The 20,761-nt window shown below is 37.0% G+C and overlaps 2 protein-coding genes across 2 annotated transcripts in view; both read left to right on the top strand.

Moving 5' to 3' along the window:
• Positions 1-889: 889 nt before the first annotated feature.
• Positions 890-7,346, top strand: LOC142419069 (bile acid receptor-like). Its single transcript, XM_075521687.1, has 10 exons — positions 890-980; positions 2,153-2,518; positions 3,128-3,268; positions 3,872-4,011; positions 4,101-4,205; positions 4,303-4,402; positions 5,558-5,686; positions 6,221-6,340; positions 6,770-6,883; positions 7,108-7,346. The coding sequence occupies exons 1-10, from the start codon at positions 890-892 to the stop codon at positions 7,344-7,346; spliced, it is 1,545 nt and encodes a 514-aa protein (XP_075377802.1).
• Positions 7,347-7,582: 236 nt separating this feature from the next.
• Positions 7,583-20,761, top strand: part of SYCP1 (synaptonemal complex protein 1) — a 27,336-nt gene continuing 14,157 nt past the window's right edge. The window contains 14 exon segments of the mRNA XM_075521908.1: positions 7,583-7,690; positions 8,710-8,794; positions 8,960-9,006; positions 10,384-10,548; positions 11,384-11,451; positions 11,644-11,717; positions 13,022-13,080; positions 14,232-14,301; positions 14,946-15,019; positions 16,360-16,468; positions 17,676-17,770; positions 17,908-18,092; positions 19,026-19,093; positions 20,287-20,348. Of these exon segments, the coding sequence (XP_075378023.1) occupies positions 7,583-7,690; positions 8,710-8,794; positions 8,960-9,006; positions 10,384-10,548; positions 11,384-11,451; positions 11,644-11,717; positions 13,022-13,080; positions 14,232-14,301; positions 14,946-15,019; positions 16,360-16,468; positions 17,676-17,770; positions 17,908-18,092; positions 19,026-19,093; positions 20,287-20,348 (1,269 nt within the window).

The raw sequence follows: 20,761 nt of genomic DNA, 5'->3' as shown, positions 1-20,761 counted from the left end.
TAAAGGGAAATTACTGAAAAATAAGATAAGTTTTGAACTCAAAGCACAATAGCTATTCTGCACCAACTGTGTCACTGTGAGCTCTCAGTACACTTTGTTATGGTGAACGTCACAGCATCCAACCAGAAGCCCAGGTTCCTTCAATAATCAAGGGACAGAGAAAAGCTCTCTACAGGGCAATATATCCTACATGAGATTGATTTTTTTTGGTCTTCACAGGATGCTTTGTACTCTTAAAGGAACACAGCCTCTTAAATTTGTAACCTAATGTGAATTAGGCAGTGCTTAAGTGGGGCAAAGCTGACTTTTGCTGCATAGAAGAGTATTTACAGAGGGAAGAAGAGATACTCTATGCTGGCCTTTCCAGGCTATTTTCCTACATTTACTTGCTTCAAATTTGCATAAAAGTGAATGAAGCGAATTCACTAAAAGCCCACCTTTGTGCAGAAACAGAACATCCACCACATCCACATTAGTGCAAATGCCCTAACTCATTCTGAAAGGGAGTTTTTTCTATCCAGTGAAGCTCCTTTTAATCTCTTCCTGAACTAGAGAATTTATGAATTATTTGTCTGATTCCCCTACATGGTTTCATGTAAAATTAGGAGCAAAACAGTTCTAAATATAACTTGGAAACTTAGGAAAGGACTCTGTCCTGAATCCGTACTATTTGGACAATCAAAATGTTTTGCAACCTCATTGAAAGTATTGTGTGACTTTGCACATACCTCTGATTTTCTTATGATCTGCAAACTGTTTCATATTCTGGAGTTTTCTCTTTTTAGCTCTGTAGCTAAACCTACCCAGCAATTCTTTCTCACATGATGTTTCTCTTACTTTTCCATTTCTCTAGGTTGCCTTCTTAAAGGTCTATCACATAGAAAAGTGAATGAAACAGTGCAGTTGGGAGCAGAATATGGCAAATACATTTGTCACTGTACCTGATGGGTATTGTCTTCCTGAACCCATACAATATTATGGTGAGTAAAGCAAAATTTTTATATTATGAAAAAGCAGTAGAGTAAAATGAACATCTGTGGAAATTCCCATTATTTTCTTCATTTTCATTTATCTTTACAAGCTCTTAGAAGGTACGCATTTGACTATCAAGCCCATGCTGAAAGTGTATTGAAATATACGAGCATGTGCTCATACAGGTTTTTGTACACAATGTGATTATGCTGACTGATCATTTAATATAAACGTTACTGGTGCTGTCTGCCTTTGACTTGCATGAAGAAGACAGGGGTTTTATTACAGTATTCCAGATACATTATCTTATAGAACTACCATTGCAGTAACTAATTGGATTCTGGATGAGTAAAAGCAGGACCCAAAGCCCGTTAAAAAGACCTCCAAACTGCTTAAAAAAAAACTTTCCAATTTGTTTTTACAGAGATTTGAGCAATCCCAAAGGAAGAATTAAACATGAAGCATGTTGCACAAGTTTTCTTCAGTACAGCTGTGTACATTTAAGGGGGGTTGGATAAAATTAAAACTCTACAGACAGAAAGGCAGGAAGAAGCTCTCTTCATAATTCTGTACATATATTTTGCTAAAATGAAATTTCATAACTATAAAGGATTATATGTGGAAAACTACTAAATAAAACAAGCCTCTGCTTTTTACTCTACTGAATTTCAACTTTAAGACTCCTGTCACAGTAATTTTTACCACTCCATAATTTCTGGACCATCTTTCTCAGACTCTTGTTGTGTGACATTTTCAAAATTATGTCTGAAATATGTATCAATAGCAAACATTTAACCATTAACAAATTCAGTTACTTATGGGAAAATATTGTTCTGTAATGTGGACAACTAATAAAAACAACGTTTAAGTGTAAAATCAAAAGGTAGCTATATCATCAGCTGGCAAGCGATACTCAGTTACGTACCAACAAGGATCCAGAGGCACCCACATGACATTGCCCAAACCCTTACCAAGCCATTTTCTCTACATCTAAGATTTTACTTAAAAACATTACAGGTAGCACATTTAAAAAGAATGTGTCAGACTGCTCTTCTGACAATGTATACTCTAGTATTTATGATTAAATATTTAATCTGTGAAACATTTTAGAACTTTCAAGTAGCTGATGTTGAGATATTCTTCATGCTTTTATTTCATTTTCAATTTCTTCTGTATCTAGATGTTTTACCGGAACACATCAACTATCAGCTGCAAGACACCGATTTTCAGACTGTGCCTTACTGCCAATACTCAACAGTTCAAATTCCTCCTCCAGTATTACAGTCACAACCTTCTCAGTCCCAGTACAGCACATATGGCCTGGACTCTCAGTACAGCGACGGGCAGTGCATCATCAGCAGCTGTGAATTAAGTAAACCCCCCTTCATGGCTCCCCACATTGATGATGGTGGATACCAAGCCCTAAAACGGCCAAGATTAAACCACTCTTCTTTGAGACTGAAGGGACAGGAGGAGCTGTGTGTCGTGTGTGGTGACAAAGCCTCAGGCTATCATTACAATGCACTCACCTGCGAAGGCTGTAAAGGTAAGAGAACAGGCTGATCTGTATCTTACCCAGGACCGCGGCTGCACAGTGCTCAACATAATGCTCCACATCTCTGATTTAAGCAAACAGATTTCATTATTTTTTAAGTTGACGTTTCTGCAGAGGATTGTAGTTTATCTATCTGACATGCTTACTCCGTATTCATATTTTTATAACATTTTTTGAAGAAATGCTTTCGCAGCATGTATTTAATGAGCGTTTCATGCAACTGATTTTTGCATTGATTATTCACTAGAGTAGTGTCTGTTTAAGCAGGTGCTGATTTTCTCATGACCACTTATTATAGATTTACTTCAGTGTTATTAATTTTACTTATTATTAAATAAAAACAAGTAAAAATTACTTGCTACTTATATTTTAACTTGCTATGTGGGAGCTGTCTTGATCAGGTAAGGAAAACAGGAATTAATATTAGTCAAAAAGGACAAGACATAACTATGTTGTTAAAAAGCAAATTTAAAATCAAGGTAATGTTTCCATTGAAAAAAAAAAACAAAAAAACCCCCAAAAAGACACTTTAATTCTTTAAATCATTATGAGATAAAGCTCCTTAGATTCCTTCAGTCATAACCTGATCCTTGTCTGTAGGCTTCTTTCGACGTAGCATAACCAAAAATGCAGTATATCGATGCAAGAATGGTGGTCATTGTGAAATGGACATGTACATGCGAAGGAAGTGTCAGGAATGTCGCTTGAAGAAGTGTAAAGCTGTGGGAATGCTAGCAGAATGTAAGTGCTCCTTCCATGCTGGCTACTTCACTAATCAACTCGGATAAAACCTTTTTCAAAGTCAATCCCTTCTCCTCATTAGACCTAAATGGTATTGGTCTAAACTTCATCTACCTGTAGGAAAAATTAACTTTGGAGCCTGTATCATCTTGATCTGTAGAAACCACCAATACTTGGGAAGTATCTCCTGAAGTTAAGAGGACTGCTGTTCAAAGACATTACAAGAAAAAAAAGAAAGTACTAACAGGAGACAGTTAAATATCCTGAACCTTGTCAGGACAGCAGTAAGCATATCAGATGTGCTTTGGTGTTTGGAAAAAAATAAAAATTAAAAAATTGCACAATAGTTTTTCATGAAAAATTCTCACGCTTGTATGTCACAGAGCCACGGGCAAGACTGCAAACACTCAGGCCTTTGGTGGATACTGAACACTAACTCGCCTAATGAGTAACACATTGCCACATTCTCTAGGAAGCGTAGTTCCTTATAGGTGATGGCTCCTGTGATGCAAGACTCACGTTATCTATAATAATAAAAGTGATCATTTCAAATTGTAATTATTTGAAAATATACATATTGATACACACTTCCACACCTCGCAGGTTTGCTGACTGAAGTCCAGTGCAAGTCAAAGCGACTCAGGAAGAATTTCAAACAGAAGAGCAGTTTTCTTTGCAACATAAAATTGGAAGATGAGGGACTGAATAGTAAGCACGTATCATCGACAACAAGATCTGGAAAAGTGGGATATTTTTCTATTTAAAATATGTCTTTTTGCAATTTATTTTTGACCCAAGTCATTGCCACTTGATTGGTTTATTTTCTTAACAGATCCCAGAGAAGATGGAACTTACTCCAGGGGAACACCAGCTTCTTGACCACATTGTAGCAGCACACCAAAAATACACAATTCCCCTTGAGGAAGCAAAGAAGTTTGTACGTATACAGAACAATGAGCCTGCATTGCTAAGTTATTATTATCCTAAGCACTGTATCTTGGTTATATCAGATGTCTAAACGCTCTTTCATGCAGCTACAAGAAACTGCAAGTCCTGAGGAAAGTTTTCTCCGTCTCTCTGAGACAGCAGTTGTCCATGTACAAGTGTTAGTGGATTTCACGAAAAGACTTCCAGGTAAGTTCCTTAATTTGGAAAATGTTACAGAATAGTGTGACTCTTTTTTTTTTTTTTCCCCAAGAGGCAGAAACCATACTGATGGCATGAATCCGACAAAAATACCGGCTTTAAGAAAACTCTCATTCAACTGACTATTTTATCTTCCAACTCTAACCATCAGGGTTACCATTTACTTGTCATGAGGACAAGTTAGAAGCATTCACTTCAAAAGCTTGCTATGATTAGATTTCTTTTCCATTTCTGACATGGAGTAGAGACATTTTGTGAAAGTACATGCATTTTAAAATACCATCTTGAGTGAATTACTATTTTAACACATTCTCTGAAATCCAGTTCAGTCTGCAATTTATTATAGTTATCAATGAAAAAAACAGATGTTCCTTCAAAGGAAAAGGCAGCACAGAAGGGACTAACCAGGTGCTCCTATTCACATTTTCCTTTAATAAAGAACACGGGAACATGCAATTAAATTCACTACATTTCAATGTAAAGTTGACAAAATAACATTTGACAGGGAGGGTGATAATTTTTTCATTACTCTTTAAGTTGTAAAACTTATTGACAAAAGTCAATCAACACATCTAAAGCAGGTATTTGATGTAATTTAGCACTACTGTGGAACAGATCTGAAAGAATGGATAAGCTGTTTGTTTTCTTATGTTATATACCCTGCTTTGATCAGGATTAAAAAAAGAATCAGTAAAGTTCCTTTGCTCTTGAATTATAAGTGCAGATAATGAGTTTGTCAAAAGATGAACAGAATTTTTAAAAAGATCAGATATCAATGAACAAGGAGAATATCCACAGTCACTAAGCAATTAGCAAATTTATAAGGTATTAGGCCATGTGGTACAAATCGGATATTAAGAAGACATTTTCGATAAAGTCTTGCTTAGTCCCAGCATTTTTATTTGTATCTTCCTGTGAATCTTCTAACACTGGATGCTGACAACTGCACTTTTTAGGTTTTTTTGGTCTAACTTGCAAACTAGCAAGAAAGATACCAATAGTCTTTGGTACATGCATCTTTTAACTATGGCTCCTCCTTTCCAGTAAAGGCATTTATTAAAAAAATCATTTTATCAACTCATGTGAGGGGCTTAAAGGCAGCCACAGCCTTCCTTGATTCTTAACATGTATCTTTCTCTGCAGGATTTGAAAGTTTAGCTAGTGAAGACCAGATCGCGCTGCTAAAAGGGTCAACAGTTGAGGCAATGTTTTTGCGTTCAGCCCAAATATATAACCAAAGAATTAGTGAATGCCAGCCATCAACAAGTGAAAGTAAGTTTGACTAACAAGCTTTCTATTAACACCAATAGGAGGTTCTGCCATTTTGAAACAACTTCCATTAATTTTAATTCACTTAATCTCAAGTAATTTCCTATTCAAGCATAGTGGTACTTAGAATAGTACCAGTAATGCCCACATACCTTCTATAGGCTTTTCTTTTTCCAAAGAGCATAAAAAAAAAAACTTTAAAAAAAAAAAAAATTAATTGGATCTCTGTTTTCCTCCCATTGGTTCCAAAGAAAGAGCAACATTTTTGAGTGTTTCCACAAGTTGTGGGGTGGATGGATCATATTAGCTATATTAATGACATATTATATATTGTGTCAAGTTTAACACAAGAGACTTTGACCAACAATAATGCAACAAATGAACTTGGTGCTGGGTGCCAAAAAGAACAATTTTTTCTACCTGCGTGGGTGTGGGAAAAATTCACACATTTTCAAGTATATATCTGCAAAGTAGATGCAGACAAAAATTTAAAGTCACATTAAGCTTGGCTGGGAACCATCATCTCTCTTGTTCCAGGTCACGTAAGACTTTCTGATCATGGGACATGTTGTCACGTTCAAAACCTTGATAAAAACAACATTTATTCCATGGAAGTGTCTCATAATGAAGAGAGTCCAACTTCCACTACTACCACAGGTAACGGAGGTCTCAGAATCAAAATACTTGGGAACCTTTTGCTTCGCTGGCCCTGGTCTTAATGACACTGAGCAACACCGTCGGTGCGGCCACTGCTCAGTCTCTTCTCTTTCTCCTCTCCCCTGCCTCGCCCTGCTCTGTTACACACGCAGGCATTATATCCGCGGGGAAGGAAGAGGTGGTGTTCACGTTTGCTTACATCCTAGGATAAAGCCTTGAGCTATATATATCAAAAGCTCCACAGTACAACTGCAATAGAACTTTTGTTACTACTTTAGAACCTAACATTGTTTTCACAAAGTTTGCTAACTATTTCGCGCAACGGAACAGCCTGAGCTTTAGAAGATTTGGACAAAGATGATTCGTAATAGCAGTGCCTGTTTCTGCACTGAAGTAACGTTCTGATGATTGTTTTATTTCCTTTTTAAGGTATAACCGAGGAGTTTATTACCGCACTGTTTTACTTCTACAGAAGCATGGGGGAACTGAAAGTGACCGAGACCGAATACGCCCTGCTTGTAGCAACGACTGTGTTTTTTTCAGGTAAAGCGGGAGGTGGCTACCTATGGCGCGTGTTACAACGAGCCCTCACTTGCCCCAGGCGCTGCCGCCTCCACCCACCGACCCTCAGTGCGGCAGCGCACGGCTCTCCCGCCCGCCGCCCCTCCGCGTGCCGCCGCCGCGCTCCCTCCCTCCCGGCCAGCAGCCCCGCGTGTTGCCGCAGCACCCCCGCCCGCTAACCGCGCTCTCCCACCGCGCTCCCCCAGACCGCCCGCTACTGAGGAACAAGCGGCACGTAGAAGAGCTGCAGGAGCCGCTCCTGGGCATCCTATACAAGTACTCGAAGATCCACCACCCCGAGGACCCCCAGCATTTCGCCCGCCTTATCGGGCGCCTCACGGAACTGCGCACCCTCAACCACACCCACGCGGAGGTCCTGGTGACATGGAGAACAAAGGACCCCAGGCTGACCTCCCTGCTCTGCGAGATCTGGGATCTGCACTAGGCGACGCCGACCCCCGCGGCGATGCGGCGCCACAGCAGAGCCGCGCTCTCCCGAGCATCGCTCCCCCGCTCCGCCTCGCGCAGCCCGCCTCGCGCAGCCCGCCGCCTCCCCTCCCGTCCCGATCGCGCGCTTTCGCTTCCCGCCTTTTTGTCCTCCCTCAGCAGCCGGCGAGTTCGGGCCGGTAGTGTGCCCGTCGTGAGGTGTTGTCTCTGAGACCTGCCCTTTTCTCCGAGGCTATGGAAAAAGAAAAACCATTTAAACTGTTCGTGCCGCCGCGCCTGAGCGGTGGTCAGGTGTCTGCAGTCAAACCCCAGACGAGCACTCGGGCAACGGGGCTGTGCCAGGTAAATGGTGCTGCCGCCTGCCTGGCTTTGTGTTGCTCTGGAGGCGAAGGCTGACGAGCGGGCGGCGGGGCGAGAGCGGTGGAAGGGCGCAGAGGCCCTTCCACGGGGACACGGGGGGAGCGGTCCTCCCGGGCAGTCCCCAAGCAAAGTCCTGAACCTCCGTCCTGGAAAGCACATGCATACGTGTACATGAAAGGGTGTGCGCTGAACTCATTTTCCTGCAAACTGTTAAGTTTGGTGCTGGAGGGGGGAACATCTTAAGTTTTCAGAGACTTTTACTTTTTTCTATCAAAACCGAATAGAGTCATCTTCTCGAGCATCTGCTATGTATTCTAACTGTTACACCACCGTTGATAAATACATGTTTGATGTGGGTAATTCAGAACAGTAAGTGGGAATTACACTCGGATACCCTTACTGGCTTTATTGGCCCCACGAGATCAAGTGTGCAGTGAGAACGTTTTGTCACTAGGCTCTGAGTTATGTGAATTCAACAAGATATTTTTTCATGTTGAGGCTCCTTATGAAATACGTTTAGATTCAAATGTGATATTCTGACAGGAGATGAGTTACACTATTTAAAAGGCAAATTTCTCTGGCTTTTGAAACACCTTATAAAATGAAATTTTCATGCTAAAACAATCAGATGTGTTTTAGAAGTACTCTTGGGAATAAAGCAAAAATACCAAATACTGGACTTGGAAAAAATAATTTTGTCATGTGAGTGTGTACAGGCATGCAATAGCTAGTAAGTTCTTGTCATCAAAAGCTTCCACTTTGGCCACAGTGTAGTCTATAAAGCAAACTACAGAAGACCAACAGTTTGAAAAGCCACTGTGAAGTAAGAAACAAGCAGGAGAGTTCCAAAGCCATTACCAATACCTTGGGCTTTGAAAATTCTAGGTAGTTGATTTATTAATGGAAAATTCTGTCTTCACATTACCTGTACTTTTTTTCTGGGTTTTATAATCCTTCTTTACAAATCTACCCATAAGAAACTAATTTTTAAATTTGTGCAGGGTTTTAACAAATGCCCAGATGATGATTTTAATTTGCCATTTGTAATGATGAGTACACCAAACCGTGGTGAAATCACTGATTCAGGTAAGACTAAAATAAGCATTTACCTTGCACATATTTTTAAAATTTTTTAATATTGTCGACATTTTTCATGAGTAGTTTAACAATTCAATAGCTGTAACACTGTTAAATACAGTTCCACTGTTATTTTTTTAGAAATACACTGATCAAAATCTCTTCATATTTCAGATGCGATTTCACAGCAAATAAAACTTTGCTCTGAGGTAGATGAAGAGGTCAGCTAAGTATAAACTCTGCATATCTAATTTCTTGGGGCCTCTTAATTTGTTCCCAAAACAGTGCCTAAAGCACTATTCAGTAGATACTTCAGGGCTAAAGGAAGTCGTCAAATGGGAATAATAATTTTCTGTCTCCTGTTTAAAGCTGAATCACTTAGAGGAAGTATTTGTGATTCAGTGAACATGGCTGGAGATACACCTTTAAATATTAAGGTGTTTTACAAGTTGTTTGGGTTTTTTGTTTGTTTGTTGTTTTTTTTTTTTAAGTGCCTGGGGAGTCTGGGAGTTTTAATCAGAATAAGATTTAGGCACTTAAATATCTTTGTGAAACTGGTTCTGAATAGTCTGTTTAAAGGCAGAAGGATTGAAGTCAGAGTATTCTTTGGAAAATCGAAGCAGATTATCCCAATTGCCTTGCCTGGCTTTATTTTGTCTATAAAACAAAATGAATATTTTGTCTATAAAAATGAATTTAGTGGACTGGTTTCCTCAAGCATTTGATTCTTCTCATAGTGTCTTTACCAATGTTTTTCTGCTTTAGTATAGCTCAGTAAAGCTAATTTTTTTTGCGGTAGCTTCCTGTGCTTCCCAGATATGAAATGCTGTTTGCTGCAACAAAATGGAACATATTTCTTGCAGTCCTCCTAATGATTTTCATATCCTTGAGGACTAAACTTCTTTTAGCCCTAGCAGCTATTAAAGTACAGTCAGGACTGTAATAATATCATGATGCAGCCAAAACAAGGATAGCGTTAGGTGACATGATACCTAAAACAAACTGCAGAACTGCCCTGTGGCTTACTGTATTACTCTTACCTGCCTAAGCCACTGATCAAGCTTGTACAGCACTTTAAAGATGTTCTAAGAGTAGAAGGTTGGTTGGTTTTTCTTCCTGCTTTGTGTATGGGTTGCAAAAACCTGCAAAACCTGCAAAAACATGTTGCGGGTAGTCTTGGACAAGATCCCTGAAGGTGCTTTTACTTAACTCAGCAGTATCTGTCAGAATAAGGGGAGGGAAATGGTGCGAAGAACCTAACGGAAGGAATCTTGGCTCTACTGATAATTCTAGCAAAACTTTATTGACTTGAGTGCAGTTATCCATATCTTTAAGGCTATCTGTTTAGCAATGTCACTATATCTGAAGGCAGTGGGGTATTTTTCACTTGTGTTTGTGTCTCTTAACTTGTTCTGTAATGTCTCTTGATACATACACAGTGGAAGCACAAAGATTTAAACTTTGGTTTCTGATCATATATAAGCTTGTGTCACCATCTGTGGGAAAAAATTTGTGATATTTCTAAGAGATAAATATGTATCTAAAACATTATTAATTAAATAGCATTTGAGATTAAATTGTGGAACCTGTTTTAATAGAATACAGAAACAATGAATGAATTATATTCAAAACTCTACAAAGAGGCTGAGAAGATCAAGCGGTGGAAACTAACTGTAGAATCAGAACTAAAGCAGAACGAACGAAAACTGCAAGAAAATACAAAGATTATTGAAGCACAGCGTAAAGCCATTCAAGAATTGCAGGCCAGTATTGTACAATATACATTGAACATGTAAAGTAAAGAGAAAGTTCTTCCTGATTTAGTATGAAAATATTATTCATACAATTAAATATTAAAGAATGTTGCAGAGGTTGAAGAAATATGGAACTGTTAATGTGATGACTTCAAAGAAGCCATTTGGCTAGATACCAATGACCTATGGCTCTACTGTTACTAAAGGAAAAAGTAACATTTTGGTTTTTTAAAACGGTTTTCCTCTTTTTAACAATGTGCATTCCATCTTTGTATTATTTACATGCACATCATACTGTGGGTAGGCAGAAACCTGTTCAAGACTGAATAAGCTTTCATCCTCTTGGTATGTGTAAAGTATGCTCATGCATGTTTCTGTATTCCATACATACAGGAAGTAGTGCACTCTGCTTTATCCCAGTTTCTTGTCTCACAGGTAGTGATGGACAGCTTTGTGACTGAAATACATATTCTAAACAATTCATTGGTCCTTCTTTTTTGTTGCTGTTGTTTGTTTGCATTGGCTTTGGTAACCCGAGTCATCTTCGATTGTTTGACTTTTGCTGTGAGAAAATGGTTATTCTGAGAAGGGGTGTGCACATGTGGTGTATGAATGTATGTATGAATAACATACCTGGAAGTGTTTCAGTTGCTGGTAAAGTATTGTTTATTGTTATGTCTTTCCTGCAAACTGTAACAAAAGATGGCTCAGCATGTAATATCAGATAAAATGGATTTCTGATGCAGAAAATTACTTTTTCATGTGAGATTTGAGAAGTGAAAGTATATTTCTAGCATATTTTTCAATAACAAGGTGTTTTTGTATTTGTTCCCTATGAAATTAGTTTGAAAATGAAAAACTAAGTTTAAAACTGGAAGATGAGATATGTGAAAATAAAGATCTCTTAAAAGAGTAAGTAATACAGTCAAATATATTTTTGTGAAAATAATTGGTTTTCGTGCCGAGAACTGTATTAATATGGGGAGTTACATATAGCTGTTGAATTGTAAAGGTCATCAGGGCATTTACATTGCTACGACTTGGGTATGCAAAGTACCATGCATTCCTGTGACAACATATTACAGTATTTTTTCCCTCTTTTAGAAACAGCGCTTCAAGGCATCTGTGTAATCTGCTCAAGGAAACCTGTACTCACTTCACAGAGAAATCCACCAAATGTAAATGCTATTTAAATTTTGATTTATGAAAGTAAATGTACTTCTAGCTTTCTCTAAATTCACGGAGGAAAAAAGCTATCGTGTTCTAAATACGCTCTCCAGTTGAGAGAAACTGTATGTAGCTCTGCATCAGAGTGAAATTAGCAGTGAAGCCATAGGTCTAATACACGTATGTTTTGTAATGCTAAATCCAGAGGTTTTCTGAAGTCAGTATGACTGCTGAAAGGTTACAAACCTGGGAACTATTTAGGAGTCTAAACACTGATACAGGTTTAAGGCAGTGTAAGCAACCCTGATTAGCCGCTAGCAGCCACTCCAGAGGAGTGCTGGTCTCCTGAAGTATTGTCAGTCCATTGACATTTTTCAGTCCCATCCAGATACCTTGAATACATTAAGACATACGAGGTGGTACTTCATGCCTGTGTTTAGGCAGCAGAATCTACTCTAGTTACCTTTCCCAGCTCTCTCTAACAAATTTCCAGAGTTGGCGTTATCCTGTTTGGAGCAGTTAGAGACTCATGGGGAGAAAAGGTCCAAACCCCAAGACACTATGAGTAACCAGCATTCTTTTCACTAAATTGACCAAGCCAAGACAGCTGGATAACTTAACAAAGTTTAAATTCTTGAGGCTTTAAAATATGTTCTTCACTTGGGATTTTATTCTATATGAAATTTAGAATTATAGTCTTTAAAATGTTGCTAACTTGATCCCAGATACTTAAGAAGTGTCTGTTTCTTTTTAGCCTTGCTCTTACAAACACCTGTGTATAGATGTACTGTGCTTCTTTGATAGCTGCGTTTCTTACTGTTCTCTTCTATAATTGTTTTCTTAGGGAAAAATGATACCAATTACAAAACCGAAAAAGATGGAGATGGAGTCATGTTACAATTCTATAATGACAGTTCTGTGGTCATGGGTATCTCTGCTGATGGGAATAAATTCAGTGCTAAACCTTATATTACAGTTTTTAAAACACTAACATTTTTAATACATTAATATTTAATAACATTAATACTGTCAAAATTAATATAGTTCTACAAATTGATCCAGAATTACACTATTCATGGAAAAAGTGAAATTGGGAAGGAAATTTGAAAAGCTGAGCTTGCTTGATGTTTCAGTGGAATATACATTTTCTCCAGATTGTATAACTTTTAGCACCCTGTTTTGTAATGATTTTTTAAAATAAGAAAACAGCCTATAATTCCTTTTTTAATTCATTATGCTGTTTAAGCATAATGGCTTTGACAGCTGGCATTCTTTTGAAAAAGGAAAACTTTATGGTACATTATTACTTTGATAGATGAACATGAAAGAGAAGAAACAAGACAACTATACGTGGAACTTAATAACAACGTTGAAGTAAGTGATGTAGCTTGTTAAAAGGCTCAGATGTGATCCGAGTTATATGGATATGTTGAGATATCTGAGTTAATTGCATATGTTGACATACTATTCATACAAAGAACGTTCTCTGATAAAGTGATTAGAACCATCATGTGTGATACAGGAAGTCAGGTTTTCAGTCCCTTTTCAAGAATGATTTTTGTATTGTGTCGGGCACATTAATTGGATAAAATGCAAAGTGTTTGGGATGTAGATCCATATGTGTGATATGTATGGTCTGCTTAATGCTAGGTGACTTCCATAACTTCTGTCTTCTTTTTGTGCTCTGTTTAACCTATCTGGTGATTTCACAGAATGGCTGAGCTTGGAAGCATCCTCTGGAGAACACCTGCAGAACTTCCCCTGCTAAAAGCAGGGTTGACTAGAGCAGGTTGCATAGTGCTGTGTTCAGTCAGGTTTTGGGGTCAGGTAGATTAGGGTTGTTCTCTTCGATAATTTTAATTAATGTAAAGAGCAATAGAAAATAAAGATGAACAAAGAAAATGAATTTCAGTTTTGAGTGTGACACAGAACAACAAAATTCATTATGGAAACTGGGGATTTTGTGTGGAATAAGAAGTATAAGGTTTGAATATTTCTTGACTTAAAGAGAGTTTTTATCTTTTTAATTTGTAAAAGAAGTGCAGTCTTGCCAAATAAATTAATTCATCATATTTTTGTTATTATTTACTCCAGTGTGGAAGATAAGACCCTAGTATATTTATAATAGAGAAATGAAGGCATCGTTGTTTGGGAGTGATGAACGTGCTATTATTCAGAGTACATGATATAACAGTTAAAATATTAATTGTAGGTTGTTGTAGCAACTAAGAAAAGTACAACTCCTCTGTTGTGTTAGGGATCTACAAACATGGACCAGTAAAAATATTTCATCCTTGAAGTTGTTTAGATCTTGAGTACAGACGTTCTTAAACTTCCAACTTTAAGTAATTATAACATTCTGTTAACACAAATATGTTTATGCTCTGAATTTTGTTTTTAACAAAATTTCTCCTACAAATATGAACGAGCTTGTAATACTGTTTGTTTACAATCCATAAACATAATTGTTCATTACCGAAAGTACTTATTTTTATTTGAACATATATATTGAATTTTATTTTTAGAGAATGATAATGGCGTTTGAAGAGCTTCGTGTGCAAGCAGAGAACACCAGATTGGAAATGTGTTTCAAATGTGAGAATTCTGTTTATTGTGTTTATGCTGCAGGCTTAACAATTTTGTGCTTCATAGATTTTATTGCATGCGGTTTCAGGCCAGAAAGATACTAACTGCTAGAATGGTGAACTGTTAACTCTGTGATAGTCTGAACCTTCTTTTATTCATGCTGCCTGCTATTAAATGCCTGGGCCCTTTTATTGTTTTTCCACTGGGTCAGATTCGGAACTTTATTTTTCAAATAGTCACTCGAAGTCTAAGTTTTGTCTGTGAAGTGCAGTCTGGAGATCACTACTTTATTTTATATAGTTGGTTTATTTAAATGATAATGCACTAGTGTATAGCTACAGAAATGTTAGTTAAATATTTGATTTATTTATGCTACTATCTGCCTGTTTCATTTTGACATGTGCATTTCTGTTAGTTTCTTATAACAAACTATTAAGTCATACATGGAATAACAGACTAATTTTGTGGAAAGCTGGTGCAAAAATTAATTTGTCTGATTAGAAAATAATTTCAAACATGACCTCAACAATTACTCTTTAGGAAACATATTGTACAGCTGTACAATTATAAGCAATCTTAAACTGGAAATTGTATTTAACTTGGAGTATATTTTAGCTAGTATATTAACTATGGATATTACTATATCTCAAAAGTAAAAGAAGAAGCAGAAAAGGTGGACAAGTTTGAAAAAGAATGCAAACTGGAAGTCAGTATGAAGGAAAAGCAGGTTTGCTCAGTTTTACAATCTAATATGTACAGCTTTATTTTTGAAACAAATCTTGCGGTTTCTTTAATATTTGAACTCTATTTTGCTTTTGTGACTTACTGATATTTCAAATGAAAAATAATTACTTTAAAAGTACTTGGTTGTTTATAAAATATTTGTATTTTGGAAGAATGAAAATGAATATTGCAAATAACCTTTTGATGGTATGTTCCTTCTGTGTTATTTATTAGCAATAAGATGTGAATTAGGCTGCTGTATCATAACAAAGGCCATCTTAGTGACAGGATTCAAAAGCACCATGTAAACACTTGTCGTGGTTTAGCCCCAGCCGGCAACTGGGCACCACGCAGCCGCTCGCTCACTCCCCCCCGCAGTGGGATGAGGGAGAGAATCAGAAGAGTAAAAGTGAGAAAACTTGTAGGTTGAGATAAAGACAGTTTAATAGGTAAAGCAAAAGGTGCACACTCAAGCAAAGCAAAGCAAGGAATTCATTCACTGCTTCCCATGGGCAGGCAGGTGTTCAGCCATCTCCAGGAAAGCAGGGCTCCATCACGCTTTATGGTTACTTGGGAACTCTTCGAGCTAAAACATAGCCCCAGACCAGCTACTATAAAGAAAATTAACTCTATCGCAGCTGAAACCAGGACAACACTGAATATTCCTTCTGTTCTCTGTATATATGCTTGCCTTTATAAAAGTGGCTTGTACAGAAGCATGATATTAGTAAAGCAGTCATCACTCCTCATAGTTAAGAAAGGTATAGTTCATATCTTGTAAGAAGGAAGGTGGGAAGAAGGATTCTAATGCATATCAGACCCCAGGCTGGTAAGAGAGTTTAGGAATCTAAACTCTAAACTCTCTTTTGTAGTGGTGATGACGTAGCCATGATGGAAGACTGATTAAGTTGAACAAATTAATTGTGATGAGAGTTTTTCGTTTGGAAGCAGAAGTCTGAGAAGCAGAGCATCCATCTGTATCTGGGAAGGTCAAGAGTTGTTGGTTTTTCTGGGGATGGATGTAACATTGCAAAGGAGCAAGGAGTGTTTCTGGGCATCAGTAAAAAGGACAAAAATAACAGCTGGAGCTGCATTGAAGTTGGATTCTGCTAACTTTAGTGATGTTCCAGTATCTTTAGTCTGTTGGAATTAACGTTTTGATTTTGAACTGAAGAGCTTTTTCATCCAGAGTAATATGACTTGATCAATATTTGGCTAAGACCAACCACCTTATTTAACTTGAATGGCAGCAGTATGTATGCAAATCATACACGGTGCACAAATGAAAATGAGAATCTGTCCTTTTTTCTAGACATCATTGTGATATTATTTTAATTTTGTTAGATTTCAGTTCTTACCATACAGAGGGATGAAAAAGATGATATAATAAGAGACATCAAGACTCAGCTGAAGGAATCAAAAAATAAGATTGCTGACTTAATAGAAGCAAAAAGTAAGAGTTCCCTCTGCCGTGTTAAAATGTAATTGGTTATAGGAGTATAGGAAACAGGATCATTATAATTTTACCCTCTTACCAGTCAGCAGCAGAATTTTGGGGCCTTGCAGGCCATATTTTTGTTTGGAACAGAAGCTGCTGATGTGGGATCAGGACTGGTAGTGTGATCTGCATATGTATAAAATCTAGGCCCTTATTTCATAACAAACGTTTTCTCTTTAGGCTTAGGCTACACCCTGATTTTGTATTGACATGACAGCTTCATTGTGAGGGATTTTTCTTTTTCTCTTCAATAAACTCTAGTGTGAACATGTTGCACTACTGTAAAGGTGCCATATACCCTGTCATTCCTTTTCTGTAACAGAGGTAAGTTTTACCAGGACACTGTATAACCCTGCCCCTGTTCTGGAGATTTTTGCTGTTTCAGTAGGACTTGTATAGTAAACATGGCATGATAATAGATAAAGGTGTTTTTCCTGGTTACTGGATTGATCTGTTTCAAATCAAGTTCGTGAAGGGTCTTCTAAGTATAATATTTGTTCAGTAGTCCATAAATAGTAGCCTTGTTTTGTGTTCAACAAGACATATTTTCACATCTTTTGCCAAATAATCCCCCAAAATGTTACAGCTTTTAAATGGAATCTTATTTGCAAATAGGCAAAGGATTGACTGGGATTGGAAGTATAACTATTTTTGAAGGGTTCTTTTTTAAGGGTGAGTCAAGCAATGGGAGCTTTTGAAGATTGCAAGGGGAAAACACATTGCTTGAGTTTTGCAAACTTACAGTCAGGTGCCACTGAGGAAACTTACTTTTCAGAACTTGATTTTCAGTATTTTTAAGCCATTTATATTACAAAATATTTATAGTATATGATGCAAGTACCTTTGTTCTCTAGAACTGAGGCAATTTTCAGCCTCCCCTTCCCTGGGCAGTGGGGAGGAAGATTTTAGTATTGTTTTTATGCCAGATACATATAAATGGCTGCATTTTGTTAAATTTATAAATATATGTGATTTTACATTTTGGTTACTGTTTCTTAATAAGTTGAATAATCATCTTGGAGGCTTTTTCCTTAATGACATGAATACATTATGTAACTTGATTAAGTTGTAGGAATGTATTTATGTGTAAAATAGAAATGCAAGCATTTTTTAGTAAATATCCTATTTTTTCTTAAATGTAATCATATATCTTTTTACTTAGGACATGAGGGAGAAATGTTAAAGGAATCCCAGATCAATCAAGAACATTTGAGGGCAGAACTGGAAGAGGCCAAAGTTTCATTGCAAAAAACAGAGGTACAGCTTGCTTATAATTTTCCGGTATAAATAGATTAGATGAGTAATTGCATAAATAATTACTGATACTTTAGATATGAAGCAACTGTATCTGTTTGCTGCAAAACATGATAAGAAATGATATAATTTTTTTATAGGTTACTCAAAAGAGCTTAGAAACTGAATTGCAGACTGCAGTGAAAGCATTAATTCAGGTCACTGGAGAAAAAGAGGCACAGGTGGAAGAATGTAAAAAAACTAAGGCTTTGCATGCCTCCCTGAGAGAGGAGTTTGAGACTTCTATTTCCAATTTGAAAAGCTTGCTGCAAAAAGAGCAAAATAGGTAAATTAAACAGCTTAAATTCAAAGAATGATCTTACAGGTGAAACACTAGATTACTGAGCTGCTAGGAATAAAACCTAAACTTCATATGTGATCTGGTGTAATTATATTTTTTTGTAATCACTAATAACTTTTTTTTTTTAAAGTCCTTCACCTGTCTGGTTATTTGAATTATGAGCACTTGAAGACGGTTATGCTGTTTGATTTTGCATGGATGCAGCTCTTAACTAAGGGAGCAGTAATCTCATTTAGTACTTGACAGGTCTTTATTAATGGAACATTTAGTGAGAAAGATATTCTTCCGTATGTGACAATAGTACTGTTTAATGCCAGTGCCTATTATTAATGTATTTCAGGTTTTCTGTAGTTTTAAAAAATATGTATTTGTCAAAGAACCTGATAGCAACTAAAATCAACCTTTCTAAAAATGAGAACAGAGCAGTAAAGATGTATTTTAATACAGTATCACAGCTGAGTTTTTCAAGAAACAGTGATTTTGGGTATGTGGCATTAAGGTGTCTTCTAAATAGTTACAGTTTATGACAAATCCAAGAACAAAGGGATATGAAGCTGAAATTCGTTTTTTTGACACACTAGTCTAAATGAAGAGGATTTAATGTAATTTTTGTCAGTTGTGCTTGTTGATATTGGTCTATAGCAAAGCAGTTTTTGCCCCCTTCCCCCTGACTTTCATAATTCTATTTTTAAGAAATACAGGTTTATGTATGTGTATATTTGCTTACTTTTATGTCTGCTGTTCTGAAGTTGTAAAAGTGGAATTTGATACATGTTGCAGGTAGATATATCACCTGCCTGTTGAAAGGCAAATGTTCTTAAAATGCTTGTGGTAAGACTTTGTCTTATTGTCCTTTAAGTTTCAAGTGCAGTACTTTATACTATACTTTTTTTTTTTTTTAAATTACCATTTTCTTAGATTGGAGAAATATGAAGATGAGTCAAAGCTACTTACCTTGGAGCTCAGAAATAAGTCTGCTGAACTGGGTAAGATTCGTAGAAAGAAAGACGACGAGCTAGGTAGTAATAAAAATGTTTTCTGCTGTTTTCTGAAAATAGACTGTCCCCATTGCTTGGAAAAATGGTTTTACAGTACCCTGTACCTGTCAGGAATGCTTACATTTATATTTACTCAACTGACTCCCTTTTCTTTGGTAGTCATTGTAGCGGGCAGCAGTCAAATAGCAGTGCTGTGCAGACCTCCAATAGTAAGACCATACATGCATGGATTCTCCTTGAAGTCATTTTGGTTTCTCTGCACTCTTCCAATTTAGACTGATAGCACTGCAGACCTGTTTGAGAGGTAGTGTTAGACTGCTGAAGAGTAGATTCCAGGAATGACTTCTGTAGCTTGTAGCAGAGACAAAACACTTGCATTAAGCTTTCCTGCAGACCACTCTCCCCATGTTGGATGTAGAATCACACTGACAGTGGTTAGCTTTAAATATTGCTTTGATATCCTGTGATTTCTAGATATGCGCTTTTTAGCCCCCAGAGTAAGAGATCTATCTTTAGCACTGTTTTCCCAGTGTTCAGCATATGTCTCTTCTCCTGATATGATAGATGAGAAATACAGTTTGATGTCCTTGTATGTATGGAGGGCATCTAAAGATAAGTGTTCAAAAGTTAACTGCTAACACTTGACTAGAACAAAGTGAGATGTGACCCATGAGAATTCTGGAGCAAAAATGAGTTTGGTATCCAGTACTTGCAAAAAATACCAATAATGTGAAAGTGCACATAGAAAACATTTTGAAGTTACTATTAAGTGGTTTCCTTTTTCAGCATGTCCATGTGAATATCTTCAGAAGTCCAGATTTTTTTCTGGAAAAATGCAGATGCATCAGTACTTGGAGATGACTCCTTTGTAAACATTCTTACAGTCCACGGTTTATGTGAAGTCATGATTGTGGAAAACATAATAGGCTCTGAATTTTTTTTAAGACTAATTATTAGTTTCTATTATTATATATATATTTGCTAATGTCTTTCTGAATAATTTTTTCAACTCTACATTTAGATGAATGCATAATTTAGGTTATAACTTAGCTTTACAATTCCTGAACTTAATCCCAGAAGTTTCGAAAATTGGGTACTGCAAAGGGATAAATGCTTTATACTGCCTGCTAAATATGCAAAATTATTTCTGTTCAATTAATTTTACATTACATGTGCTGTAGAAGAGATGACTAAACTAAAATATGACAAAGAAATGCAACTTGAAGAGCTGTCAGAAACACTGGTAAATGTTCATTTTATTAGTCTCATGGCATTTACTTTTCATATTAAGTCTCTCTTGCTTTTTAAGTATCTTAAATGCTATATATAAACACTGCCTTAATCTGCCTTAGTGTTGCTACTAAACTTTCTTACCTGTCTTTTAGATGATTTCAGTGTTTTCTTTGAAGGACTTGATTCTTTCCACTGTTTTTCTCCTTTTGTTCTGCTTTGTTTTGGTTTTCCTTGCCAACATTTCTGGTCATTTCCTTCTTCATTCACACCTATTCAAATGCCACTCCCTCTGGACATAAAGATTTCCCATTTTTAGTTATGCCTAGTACTCACTCTTTCCTCATTTTGAGCCTTTCTGAAAAATGCTTTGTGTGTGTGTGTGTGTGTTGAACATTAGCTCAAACTTTGTGACCACCACACATA

This window comes from Mycteria americana, chromosome 20 (genome assembly GCF_035582795.1).
Source record: "Mycteria americana isolate JAX WOST 10 ecotype Jacksonville Zoo and Gardens chromosome 20, USCA_MyAme_1.0, whole genome shotgun sequence".
Taxonomy (NCBI): domain Eukaryota; kingdom Metazoa; phylum Chordata; class Aves; order Ciconiiformes; family Ciconiidae; genus Mycteria; species Mycteria americana.
Note: the sequence above shows the minus strand (reverse complement) of the source record. Positions and strands in the feature narration are given on the sequence as shown.